General features: G+C 39.8%; 1 gene segment (V, D, J or C); it reads left to right on the top strand.

The window, feature by feature from the left end:
- The first annotated feature begins 1679 nt into the window (after nucleotides 1-1679).
- LOC110540198 (immunoglobulin heavy variable 3-74-like) lies at nucleotides 1680-2306 on the top strand. The segment is given in 2 exon segments: nucleotides 1680-1829; nucleotides 1963-2306. Coding segments are annotated over 2 exon segments (375 nt in total).
- Nucleotides 2307-14698: the final 12392 nt, after the last annotated feature.

Raw genomic sequence — 14698 nt, 5'->3', positions numbered from 1 at the left:
AATTAAGGAATGGATACAGAAATTGTGGTACAATTAAACAATGGAATACTACTCAGCAATTAAAAACAAGGAAATCTTGAAATTTGCAGACAAATGGTGAGACCTAGAAAAGATCACCTGAGGTAACACAGAAGCAGAAAGACACCGGGTATATACTCACTCATAAGTGGATATTAGACATATAATATAGGATAAAAGTACTAAAATTTGTACTCCTAAAGAAGCTAATCAAGAAGGAGGATGCTGGGTAAGATGCTTAATCCTCATTCAGAATAGGGGGAAAAGAGCAAACAGGACAGGAACCTACCACAGAGGGCCTATGTAAGACTCTGCCCTGTAGAGTATCAAAGCAGATGCTGAGACTCATAGTCAAACTTGGGCAGAGTGAAGGGAATCTTATGAGAGAAGGAGGAGATAGAAAGACCTGGAGAGGACAGGAGCTCCACAAGGAGAGCAACAGAACCAAAATATTCTGGACACAGTGGTGTTTTCTGTGACTGATATTCCAACCATGGACCATTCATGGAGATAACCTAAAACCCCTGCACAGATGTAGCCCACGGCAGCTCAGTGTCCAAGTTGGATGCCTAGTAATGGGAAGAGGGACTGTCTCTGACAAAAAAAAAAAAAATGATTGGCTTGATCTTTGATCACCTCCCCCTTAGGAGGGTGCAGCCTTACAAAGCCACAGAGGAAGACACTCCTGATGAGACCTGATATACTAAGATCAGATGGAAGGGGAGGAGGACCACCTCTATCATTATACATTGTTGGCAAAGAGTAAGGAAGGGTGGGGTTGGCAGGGAACTACAGGTGGATTACAAATGGAATAAACTGTCATTAATAAAAATAAAAATATAATAATAATAATAATAATAAAACTAGCAAAAAGGCACAAACACAAAGCCAGTGATGTGTTTCCTGACATAAAGATGGAAGAGTAGAATGATGGGAATTTAAAGAAATCATGGGGAGTCTTCAGGATGCAAACCAACTGATTTTGCTGCCAATAGAAATATGCCTCAATAGCAAACATATAATAATAATAATAATAATAATAATAATAATAATAATAATAATAATAAAACTAGCACAAAGGCACAAACACAAAGCCAGTGATGTGTTTCCTGACATAAAGATGGAAGAGAAGAATGATGGGAATTTAAAGAAATCAGAAAAACAGGCAGTGACGAGGAATGTCACATGTGCAAGCCTTCTATTCCCTGAGAAGAGTATTATCTCAGAAATGAGTAGAATTCAGAAGAGTCACAAGTGTTCCCATATCAGGGAATGAATTCTAATGACCTCTCCAGGCAACCCTGTCCAAGACTGAACAGCAAGAAGCCATGTCCAGCCCAGATAATAGGAAAGGCTGAGATATAACATAGAAACAAAACTGTGTGTGGAGCTGTTTAATTTCACATCTATACTGAGGAGACATACCAGTGTGAAGACACAGCAAGTTGTGTGTGCTTATGCACAAAAGAGAACTAAATAAAGTGGTGAGTCATCAACAAGGGAAAATTGCATAAGGAGCTTCCACACTACACTGTGTTGATTTCAATAACTGTCATCTCTCTTTGATGTCTTATATCTGCTCTGGGCACTGCCTTCTCCCCAGGCCCAACTACCAGCCTGCTACAGCAGGAAGACATGCAAATAAGGCTTCTCTGTGCCCTTGAAAACCAGCCCTGCCCTGACTCTGCAGCTCTGGCAGAGGAGCTCAGCCCTAAATTTCCTGACCTCCCATTCAGAGATCAGCACTGAACACAGACGTTTTACCATGGACTTGGGGATCAGCCTGGTTTTCCTTGTCTTTATTTTAAAAGGTAATTTATGCAGAAAGGATTCTGTGTGTTTTATGGATATGAGAAAAAGAAAAAAAATGTTGTTTTTTTGTTGTTGTTGTTTTGTTTTTTGTTTTGGTGACAGTGTTCTGACCATCAGTCCCTGTGTTTGCAGGTGTCCAGAGTGACGTGCAGCTTGTGGAGTCTGGCGGAGGCTTAGTGCAGCCTGGAAAGTCCCTGAAACTCTCCTGTGCAGCCTCTGGATTTACCTTCAGTAATTACTACATGCACTGGGTCCGCCAGGCTCCAGGGAAGGGGCTGGAGTGGGTGTCACGGATTAGTAATGATGGTGGTAGCACCGCTTATGTCGACGCCGTGAGGGGCCGATTCACCATCTCCAGAGACAACGCCAAGAACACCCTGTACCTGCAAATGAACAGTCTGAGGTCTGAGGACACGGCCACATATTACTGTGCAAGAGACACAGTGAGTGAGTGTAACTGAGAGCTCAGACACAAACCTCCCTGCAGTACGCTCATGACCAGCAGGGGGCGCTGAGAGCACACGGAGATCTGGGTGACAGAGTTCTAGCCTGTTCAGAGAGTCCTGGAGGACATGGAGGGCTGGATTCTGTGTTTGGCCTGCCTGTTCACAGGGATCCTCTCTGCAAGTATAGTGGGAAATGATCCCTGTTCATTCAGCTTTGTTTTTCAGCAGGATTCCTGTTCTGTATTTATTTGTTACCGTGTTTCTCTCTGTCTGTTTCCCTCTCTGTCTCCCTCTGTCTGTATCTGTTTCTGTGTGTTTGTTCTGTCTCTCTCTTTCTCTCTGTATGTGTGTGTGCATGTGTATACATGCTGACAGGAGATGTCTTTCTCTCTCAGTCTACATGATAATTTTGAAATAAATTCCATCACTGGGCCAGAATCTCACCATCTGTCTAGACTGGTTGGCCAGGGGGTCCCAAGGCTCACTCTGTTTCAAGATCCCAGAGACAAGCTTACTCATTGGCTACCTACTTCTTTTTGTAGTTGTGGAGAACTAAATACAGATCCGTGTTTTCTGTGGTAAGATCCTGAGGCACAGACCTATCTCCTTAGCCCACAATTTTTAAATATAGTAAATACACTGAATTGGAAAAAATGAGGAGCATTACAGAGTGAAAAGTGATTCTTTGTAGGGATCAGGATCAGATCCTGAAGAAGCAAAGGACACATGAGACTGTGGAACCCAAGATTCATGGTAGAGACTCAGTAAGAGTCCCTGGCTAGAGCCCTGTGTGGGGTTCAAGTTAGAGCCAGCATGGAAATCAGGCAGAACCGTGACCCACAAACCCAGGTGAGCTTCAGTTTCTCCATCATCCTCACATGAACCACACACAACAGACCCAGCCCTGACCAGCTGTGATGATGGTAATAAAATGTCTAATGTCAAGTCTAGAGGGTAACCAAAAGCATGGACAATACCCTGCAATACCTGAGAACAGATTATCCCTACTAGCTAACACCTCAAAGTCTAACCTTAGTCCCGGGGTTTTATGTCCTAGCATGACTTGACTAGTTGGAGCATTGTCTCCTGTTACGTGATAACACCTTCTTCCATGTGTATACATGCACGTTAGAAGTATTTCAGGAATTTTCTATAGTAAATAGGTACGTGACACAGAGTGAATTCAAACATTACTTCCAATAGAATATTCTCAACAGGCCTTCTGGTGTTGGTCTCCTTGGTTTGCCTGTGGTATATATGCAAGATTAGAGTCTCACAACAGTGTGATGCAGCCATGATCATTCAAGCCTTTACAGCCATTGAAGCAGGACAGTCTCCCTAAGCATGGTTGGATACCATAAAAAGCTAAAATGATATGCTCAGGATGCGAGGCTAAGCACTGCACTCAGGGTCAGCCACTTTCGACCCAGAGAAGAGCATGTCTGATTGCATGCGGGTTGATGCCCCAGGTCCCGCCTCTGAGAAAAAGGTATCAGACGGGTCTGATGCTCTTTGGGTGGATGACACCTAAATGAACATCAGTACAAAGTCCCAATTTATTTCTAATATCAGAGATCAGACCTCTACTCTTGCCTGATGCGTCTAAAACAAAAAGGGGGAACTGTAGAGAGCTGCGGAATGCTATGCCTTAAAGATGGAGCTGGTTTCCGCCTTCCACCTTCCCGATGGTGAGTGCTCTCTGTCACGAACAATTCCACATTTGGCTAAGGCTGAGGATCTGGCTTGCTTCCATGTATGTGGACCTATCTGCATTGCCCACGTGGCACGCCTGGGTTGGCTACCCAGAGGCTATTTAAGCTATGGGCTGGCTTTCCCCAGGGTCCGAGGATTGTTCAAGGTTCCTGAATAAACTGCATTGAAAAAAAATAAATAAATAAAGAAATAAATAAATAAGAATATTCTCAACAAGCACAGGGCAGCTCAGACCTCAGGAAGCTCAGGCTGTACCTGATGAGCAGGTGTTACAAGTCATGCTGAGGGCTGGCTGATGCTGTAATTTCTGGTTTCCTCTTCCTGCCTAGGAATCTTCCTGAGATCTCTCTATAATTCTGTGAAAATCTCAGAGAGTTTGCTTATAACCCAACATTATTTTCCTATGGAGGATCTAAGTTACCCATCTGACAGTTTTCCTATGAATCATTCGTTATTTTGGATGTATGTGGAAATAAGCAACACCTCACTTAAACTTTTATTAAATTATTAAGTGAACCTTACCAGTATCAGCACTCTAAAATAGTTTTCAACAGACATGTGTTCCCAAGATGTCCAATGCAATTGTATTCCACACAAAGTTACAATATCCATCACTGTTCACATATTCCACGTTTGAGTATTCAGGTAGTTGGTAAAAATTATTTTCCCTGAAATCTCAAGAACAGTCCTCTCCCAGATACTACTTGAATTGCACAGTCTTGAAACAGTATGAGTCATTACCTGTGTTGATATCAACCACACTTCCTGTAACAATTCTTAAAAAATAGTACTGTATTCTTCACAGTTTATGTTATCTGCCAAGACTTTGTTCTCACACACATTTACACAAGTATGCATCTACTGCCCTCTGCCACCTGGCCTGGGATAATTAATCTTTATGTTCTGTGGGAAAAACTATGTCCTTCCCTGAAAGGACACTAACAAATTCAATTCTGTGTACAGTCGGGACCAGAAGTCACCACACATTGTTGTCTGTAGACCTGTACACACAGCAGGTGTGAGAAGGGAGGAACACTGTGTGACTCAGGATGAGTACACTGTAATCTTTAAAATTCTTGGAATGCAGTTCCCTAGTAAGGGGACAGGAACTGTCTCTGGCATGAACTCAGTGGCTGGCTCTTTGATCACCTCCCCCTGAGGGGTAAGCAGCCTTACCAGGCCACAGAGGAAGACATTGCAGCCAGTTCTGATGAGACCTAATAGGCTAGGTCAGAGGGAAGGGGAGGAAGACCTCCCCTATCAGTGGACTGGGAAGGGGCATGGGAAGAAAAGAGGGAGGGAGGGCAGGATTGGGAGGGGACGAGAGGGGGCTACAGCGTTAATAAAATATGAATAAAAATAAAATTTAAAAAGAGTATTATAATATGACAAAATTTATGTGAGATTACCAAACAAACAAAACAGGAATAAAATAAAATTGAAAGAGAAAAAAAATCTTGGAATTTCAAATTCATATAAGATAAATTATAAGGTATGTTTGAAGGAATGTATTTTGATGGTGTGGGAAGATGATGACCAGAACATAAAATTATGTTTTGTGGAAGCCTTTTTGGAGTTGATGGCAAATTTGGAGTTAACGGCATCTGAGAAGTGGAATTCGGCTTCTTGGCTTTGGCTGTTTTCCAAAGTCCCGTTTCTCATAAAACTGACTTTGGTGGTCCCACAGCGGACTGCTCTGACCCTGAGAAACTCTGTGCAACCATAGTAACCAGACAGCAGGCTCTGTGTAACCTTGAGTGACCTCTCCTATGTTTTGACCAAGTAAAGCTCCTACGTGAGAAACTGCTTGTACTTTTTTGCCTACCTAAGTGCTAACCTGATGTCCATTAAATCGACACCTGGATCAGTATGTAGACTTGGTGTCCTTCTCTGTGTCGCCCTGTCTCTCTCTTTCTCCTAGCCCTCTCTCAGGTGGTATTCAGGTGTCACTGCTGGTCGGTGACAGATGGAGCGGTAACTCCAGGATCCTGAGACTAAGGACCAGCTGAGGCAAGTTATAGGGACCACAGGAGCACGAGCAAAGCAACTGACTAAGGTAAAGTCGGGTGGCTGTCAGGGGCAGGGAACTAGTAAGATGGGAATCTATCAGATCCCTCAAATAGGTTTTTAAGACACAGAGAATTAGAATAAAACTTTACTTTGTAAAACTAAAGAATTGCTTGGAAAAATTAGAGCAGCAAACAGGCAGAAAAAAAGTACTTCTAAGGTTATTTCAAATGTCCATAAAGGAGCTCAAACAGATTTGTGTAATTTGAGAGCAGAAAATAATTTAGGAGCTAGATAGTGAAGATGAAATGGAGTCAAAGAAAAAAGCTACCAAGTCTCATAATTCAGACTGGCCTCCTGCACCTTTTCCCCCACCCCCATGGTCGTGGGTGGCACAGGATCACTGTAAGAAGATATAACTGTTCTCTGAGAGAAAATTCAGTTAAAAAGAGAACAGGTTCAATTATTAAATATTTATAATTATAATAATAATAGTGATAAATAATAATAATTTTAATTTAACACAAAACGAATATTCACTCTGAGTGGACTTCCTTTTGTGCAACAGTTGGCTTTTGAGAATGTTAATTCAGCCTGTAAAACAGCTATCAGGCCCTATCAAACTTAACTGGTTATATTCAATTTTGTGCTGATATTGGGCCGCTCTTGACTATCATACTTAAAATTATGGCTAAATCCAGTAAAAAGAGTTTTATTTGTCTGTTTAAATATATGGTCATCTTAAACGGTTAATATATATCTAGGTTATAGATCAAAAGTAACTAAATATATTTTAAAGTTATATTCAAACTGTTGTTTAGAATATATATATATATATATGCATATGTTTATAAGGCCTGTAAATACATGTTTAAAAAGCAACCATATGATATAATTCTGTCATCTTTGCTCTATGATATGGATTGAAAAATATTATAAAATCTCTTAGTTAACATAAATTTTGTTTCCTTTTAGACTGAAAGGACAAGTCTCATTTTAAATTGGTGTTGGTTTTAAAAATTGGATTGTTTGCACTGGTAAATTTTGAAGTTTGGTTTTGGCTTTTAAAATTATTAACATGCTTTATGATTTCACTCCTAAAGAGGATGCTTTGTTTTACGATTGCAAAAACTAAAAATATTTTTAAAAATATTTAAATATTAAATATTTAAATGTTTAAAAAGCAAGTACCGTGGTTGTTTCTTGTCTTTGTCTCTTTTTTGTTGTTGTTGTTGTTTTTGCCTGCCAGCTGTGTGTTTTGGTTTCTGGTTTCAGTTTGCTCACGAGGTCTGGGGAAGCTCGGAGAGTTTCCAATTTGGTCAAGGGAATCTGGAGGACGCTCCAGTTCCCAGGGAGGGGGCCATGAGGGGGTCCACTCCTTCTGGAATCTGTGGCACTTGTGTCCGGTAGGGGTGGTCAAGTCCTGGTATTTGGGTGTTCTGGTTACTCCAAGGTGGCAATGTTGGATTTCTATGCTCCTAATGTATGTGTATGTGTGTATGTTTATCTGTGTATGTATGTTTATCTGTAGACTTGGACTAACAATACTAATATTTTTGGACATGAAACAGTTTAAATCAGTACCTCTGAGTTTGGTCCTGGACCATCGGAAATAAATTCTATAAAACATTTTAAAATTTATCAGGTATTTTAAAATAATAACCATTGGACAGTCTAACAAAGAACTTGGAACAGTTTTCTCAACCCTTTGGGGGAGGTCAAAAGACCTTGGTATTTATTTTATTAATTTTGCAAAGTAAAACCAAGCCATGCTGTTTAAGCCAATTAAAAAAATAACTGCAGTTATTGCAATGTATAATGTCAAAAAATACTATAAAATATGTTGTTCTTCATTTAAAAAGGCTGGAGATTCTTTAATGCAAAGTGTTTGCTTATGCTCATTTAAGGGAAAAAAAGGACTGCAGCTCCATATTAGCCCAGGGTTATAAGAGGGTTATATTCAGATCATTGTTAACCATTATAGGGCATGTAGTTCTCTCTAACTCACCATGGAACACACCCATATTTATAATTTTAAAAAAATCTAACAAATTTAGATTATTATAAGATTTTTTAAAATAAGACTATAATAATTATGAAAACATTGCAATCAGGACTCCCATCACCTAGTGGGATTTCTCAAACACTTACAAGATTATTTTAGATTTAAAAGACTGTTTTTTTTTTTCCATTCCTTTGCATCCTGAGAATTGCCATAGGTTTGCTTTTAGTCTCTCTTCTATTATTTTAAGGAACCTATGAAACATTATCATTGGAGAGTGTTGCCACAGAGCATGGCAAATAGTTCTACTTTATGTCAACAAAGTAGACAAGGGGGAATTATGTCCTCCTTGTTCATCCAGAAGTCAATTTAAACATCCTTTATGTCCTCCTTGTTCATCCAGAAGTCAAAGTAAACAAGGGGGAATTATGTCCTCCTTGTTCATCCAGAAGTCAATTTAAATTTTTTAACTTTGGACAAACATGGCAAATTTGCAGCTAAACATTTTTGGCACGCTGAAACCTCCATGGTTAAATGGAGGGACCCCTTGAATAATACATGTCATGGACCCGACCCCATTTTAATTTGGGGACTAGGATATGTTTGTGTTTTTTTGCAGGTTAAAGATGCTGCTTGGTAGCTGCCAGAGAGGCTGGTGAAACAAGTGGATTACTTCAAGGAACAAGATCATTCCCCAAGTGACGATATTGCTGATCCTGCTGCAGCTGATTCATACAGTGAAGGCTTAATTACACCTTTGGGCCTTAGTGCCCAGGCCCCCTCTTGTTCTCCTTGTACATGTTAGCACACTTTTGTTTGGCTGGTCTGGTACTATTCATCTTTGTTATTGCCAGATGTGTCCACTTAGCTTAACAGCGCCAAGCTAGATTTAATGCCATTGAAACAGCAGCATGCTGTGACTCCCTTGCCCCAGGTAGGGGCTTGGCTTTCCCAGCTCAAACGTCAGCTTTAACCTCTCCTTTCCTGTGTGATGGGCCAGTTAGTCAATGACAGGTTCTGGGTGATCAGATATTTACCAACCAAAGGCACGGAAATGCCCCTATAAGCTGGATTCTCCCATGATGGGTAGGTTATTTATCGGGAATCACCTCCACCTAAGACAGGTACAGTCCTTTTGTTTTAATTTGAAAAGGAGGAATTGTGGCAGCCTTTTTGGAGTTAATGGCAAATTTGGAGTTAATGGCATCTGAGCAGTGGAATTTGGCCTCTTGGCTTTGGCTATTTTCCAAAGTCCAGTTTCTCATAAAACTGACCTTGGTGGTCCTACAATGCACTGCTCTGACCCTGGGAAATTCTGTGCAACCATAGTAACCAGAGAGCAGGCTCTCTGTAACCTTGAGTGAGCTCTCCTCTGTGTTGACCAAGTAAAGCTCCTACGTGAGAGACTGCTTGTACTTTTTTGCCTCCTTAAGTGTTAACCTGACGTCCATTAAATCAACACCTGGATCAGCATGTAAACATGGTGCCCTTCTCTCTCTCTCTCTCTCTCTCTCTCTCTCTCTCTCTCTTTCTCCCAGCGCTCAGGTGGTATTCAGGTGTCACTGCTGGCTGGTGACAATATTTGGGTTAATAATTTGATACTGGCTATTTGAACAGGGATTCTATACTTAATGCTGTAGCTACAAACTTTGCAAAATATGTGCTAATAGTTTATTTGATTGGTCAGCTGAATTATGGTCAAAAGATTGCTGGTAAAGCCGAGATGCATAGTATCATTTGGCTTAATGTTGGTGATGGGATTCAAAGCTCAGAGAAAGAGTAAGTTAGAAGTGGCCTTATTACAGGAAATCTAATCTTGCAGCATGGAAGGGAACAGAAGTCAGTCCCTTCCTAGAACTGGGAGAATCTGCTGTGAGAAGAACACCAGCATTCTAGAAGAGCTTTGTCCTTGTTCTTCCCTGTAGGCTAGCCTAGACAGTGTGAGCCCTGGATAGTGCACTCAAAGGATAACATGGTGAAATTCCCTAACTGGATTCTGGAGTAGCATGGGCCAAGTGACATGATTTTGCTGTCAAAGGAAAGCTGAGTGTGCTTGCTTAAATGACAGCAGAACAAAGCTATGACTACAGTGGCATGATACATACAGTGTGATGACAGTGTCTAATTATCCATGGTGTTCCCTGAAGTAGAACAATTAGGAAGCATATTGAAACCTTGTTCACTTTGTATAAGCGTATAACTCATAATTGAGACATACAGACACAGAAGTTGGCAGAACTACCACAGTGTCTCCTGACCTGTGGAGTGATGTTCATTCTGGAGGATATGGCCTAATGAAAGGCATGAAAGCTTCCTCTACTAGGGAAAGTAATGAACCAACATGAACCCAGAACGGACATCACTGCAACATTCAAAAACGTGAAAGGTACAAAAACATGAGAGTTCTTTTTCCTTCTCATTAGACTCTCTTATTTGCCCACATGTCCAACAAGAATTCTGTTTACAGTAAAAAGTAGTGCAAAGCCTTCCAGGACTTTCTCAACCTGTCTCAGAGCTGTGGCAATTCAACTACACATCTCCAAAATGGCACATGGCACATGGAAACACTAGCCAGGAACACAACTGTGAGTAACACATTTCTTATTTTATATTTCTAAGTGAATAGAATTAATTAAAAGAACATGTGCTCTGTGTGAGCATAAAAATGATTTTAAATGGAATGTGATAAAACTCTAAAAGGCACAATTGTTTTATAAAATAACTTTTCTTGAATTCTAAAATTCTTTCAATATCTACCAATATTTTTGACCTTCCATGAGCATAGCATTCCCTCTGAGTCCTGGAGCAGAGAACATATTTATCAGGAAGATATGTAAATAAGGCACCCCTCTGCTACTGAAACCAGCTCAGCCCTGACCTTGAAAGTCTCCATTTTTAATTGGATTGCTTGATTTCTTGCATTTTAACTTCTTAAGTTCTTTTTCCCCTTAAGTTTAGCCAGTTATCCCTAGCTAGGCTGACAAAACTGTGGGTATCCCTGGTTCTTCAAGTGGGCTGAACCCAACAATTACACCTTAAGAGCAACAGCTGCTGCTCACTAAATTCAGAGCAAGAAACCCAGCAGCAGGGCAGCTATCACCAGGACCTCTCCTGATGAGAGGAGAGCCTTCCTAAACAGGAAACTTACCACACAGGTCCATATGCCTGAAGTGAACTGTAACAATTCCTGAGAAGCACCACCATTCAGTTGACAATACCCAAAAAGCAGATGAGATCTTCAGAACCCCACCAAGTGTATTCTCCCTACCCCAGGACCTAGTAGGCACCAGAAATTAACAGACAACACCTGAGACAGAGAGATGGGTAGAGGCAGAGAAAAAGCACAACCAACAAAAGGCAAAACAATATGGCATCCCCAGAACTAAGTTATCCAGGGGAAAGTGGCCCTGGACACCCTGACATAAGTGAAATTCAAGAAGATGACCTTAAACATCGATGCTTATGAAGAGGTTAATGGAGGAAGCAAATAAAATGCATAAAGAATTAGGGTAAGATATAATAAAACAGATTATGGCCATCCTTAAAGAAATACAGGAAGATGGAGCCAAACAGTTTGTGGCGTTCAGAGAGGAAATAATTAAATCACTGAAAGAAATAAAAAAGGAGAGGAATGTTCAAAGAAACAGGTGAAGGAATTGAAAGAAAAACAGGAAAATACAGTCAGACAGGTGAAGGAAATCAACAAAATGGTTCAAGATCTGAAGATAGAATTGGAAAAATTAAAGAAAACACAAATGGAGGAAATCATGGACAGGGAGAACCTAGGAAAGAAAACAGGAACTACAGAGGTAAGCATAACCAACAGACTATAAAAGATGGAAGAAAGAATCTCAGGTGTGGAAGATACAATGGAACAAATTGATGTATCAAAGAAAAGAATAAATCTAAAAAATTCCTGGCACAAACCATTCAAGAAATCCAAGACAATATGAAAAGACAAAACCTCAGAATTATAGGAATAGAGTAAAAAGAAAATTCTTTCCTCCAAGGCACAGAAAATATTTTCAACAAAATCATTGAAGAAAATTTCCCCAACTTAAAGGGGAGGCCTATAAGAATACAAGAGGCCTACAGAACACCTAATAAATTAGACCAGAAAGGAAAATCCTCCGGACACATAATAATCAAAACAGTAAGTATTCAGAACAAAGAAAAAATACTAAAAGCTGCAAGGGGAAAAAGGCCATGTGACATATAATGACAAACCCATCAGAATCACACCTGTCTTCTCAACAGAAACTATGAAAGCCAGAAAAGCCTGGAGGGATATCATGCAGACTCTAAGAGAAAACTGATGTCAGCCTAGGCTACTATACCCAGCAATACTCTCAGTCCTCATAGACGGAGAAAACAAGATATTCAATGACAAAAACAAATTTCAACAATACCTAAAAAGCCAGTGTTACAGAAGATACTAGAAGGAAAAATACAACCCAGGAAAACTAACTACTTTCAAGAAAACACAGGAAATAAATAACCACACTAATGCAAAACCAAATGTAACCAAACACACAAACACACTACCATAGCCAACATCAATATCAAAGGATCCAACAGCCACTGGTCATTAATCTCCCTCAACATCAGTGGACTCAATTCTCCAATAAAAAGACACAGACTAACAGAATAGATGAGTAAACAAGAGCCAACAATTTGTTGCATACAAGAAACACACCTAAATCACAAAGATAGACATTACCTGAGACTTAAGGGCTGGAAGATTGTTTTCCAAGCAAATGGACACAGGAAGCAAGCAGGAGTAGCCATTCTAATATGTAATAAAATAGACTTTCAACCAAAATTAATCAAAAGAGATAGAGAAGGACATTTCATACTCCTCAAGGAAAAAAATCCACTAGGAAGATATCATAACCCTGAACATCTATGCCCCAAATGCAAGGGCACCCACATTTGTAAAAGAAACTTTAATAAAACTTAGAGCACACATAGACCCCCCACATTAATAGTGGGAGACTTCAACACCCCATTCTCAACAAAGGACCAGTCAACAAAACAGAAATTAAACAAAGAAACAATAACTCTGACAGAAGTCATGAATCAAATGGACCTCATGGACATTTACAGACCTTTCACCCAAACACAAAAGAATTTACCTTCTTCTCAGCACCTCATGAAACCTTCTCCAAAATAGACCATAGAGTTGGTCACAAAGGAACACTCTACAGATACAAGAAGATTGAAATAATTCCTTGTATCCTATCTGATCACCATGGAATAAAGCTGGACCTCAATGACAAAAATAGCAAAAGGCCTCCACACACATGGAAACGGAACAACTTGCTACTAAAGGACAGCTGGGTCAGAGAAGAAATAAAGAAATTAAAGAATTCCTAGAATTCAATGAAAATGAAGGCACAACATACCCAAACTTATGGGACACAATGACAGCAGTGCTAAGCGGAAAGTTCATAGCACTAAGTGCCTTCAAGAAGAAATGAAACATCTCATTCAAGAAACTAAATGGTTCACTTAAAAGCCTTAGAAAAAGAAGAAGCCAACACACCAAAGAAGAGTAGATGGCTAGAAATAATCAAACATGGGGCTGAAATCAATAAATTAGAAACAAATAAAACAATCCAAGGAATCAATGAAACCAAGAGCTGGTTCTTTGAGAAAATCAACCAGATAAACACTTAGCCAAACTAACTAAAAGGCAGAGAGACACTATCCAAATCAACAAAATCAAAAATGAAAAGGGGGACATAACCACAGACACTGAAGAAATCTAAACATTAATTAGGACTTACTTTAAAAGCCTATATGCTACAAAATTTGAAAATAAATAAAGTTGAAAATTTTCTTGACCGATTCCACATACCAAAGTTGAATCAAAACCAGGTAAATAAATTAAATAATCCTATATCCCCTAAGGAAATAGAAGCTGTCATCAAAAGTCTCCAATTAAAAAAAAAAGCCCAGACCCAGATGGTTTCAGTGTGTAGAATTCGCACAATTCTACCAGACCTCTTCAAACTATTCCACAAAATAGAAACAGAAGGAACACTACCAAACTCATTCTCTGAAGCCACTGTCACCTTGGTACCTAAACCTCACAAAGACCCAACAAAGAAAGAGAATTTCAGGCCAATCTCACTCATGAACATCTATGCAAAAATACTCAACAAAATACTTGCAACCCAAATCCAAGAACACATCAAAGATATCATCCACTACGACCAAGTAGGCTTCTTCCCAGGCATGTAAGGGTGGATCAACATGTGGAAATCTATCAATATAATCTACCACATAAACAAACTGAAGGAGAAAAAACACATGATCATCTCTTTAGATGCTGAAAAGGCATTTGACAATATCCAACATCCATTCATGTTTAAAGTATTGGAGAGATCAGGGATACATGACACATATCTAAACAAGTAAAGGCAATATACAGCAAGCCTATAGCCAACATCAAACTCAATGGAGAGAAACTCAAATCCCACTGAAATCAAGGACAAGGCAAGGATACCCACTCTCTCCATATCTCTTCAACATTGTTCTTGAAGTCCTTGCTAGAGCAATAAGACAACTGAAGGAGATCAAGGGGATACAAATTGGAAAGGAAGAAGTCAAAGTATCACTATTTTCATATGATATGATAGTACTTGAGTGACCCCAAAAATTCTACCAGGGAACTCCTACAACTGATTAACACTTT

This window comes from Meriones unguiculatus, chromosome 7 (genome assembly GCF_030254825.1).
Source record: "Meriones unguiculatus strain TT.TT164.6M chromosome 7, Bangor_MerUng_6.1, whole genome shotgun sequence".
NCBI classification, from domain to species: Eukaryota; Metazoa; Chordata; class Mammalia; order Rodentia; family Muridae; genus Meriones; species Meriones unguiculatus.
This window is presented reverse-complemented; position numbering and strand designations above follow the sequence as displayed.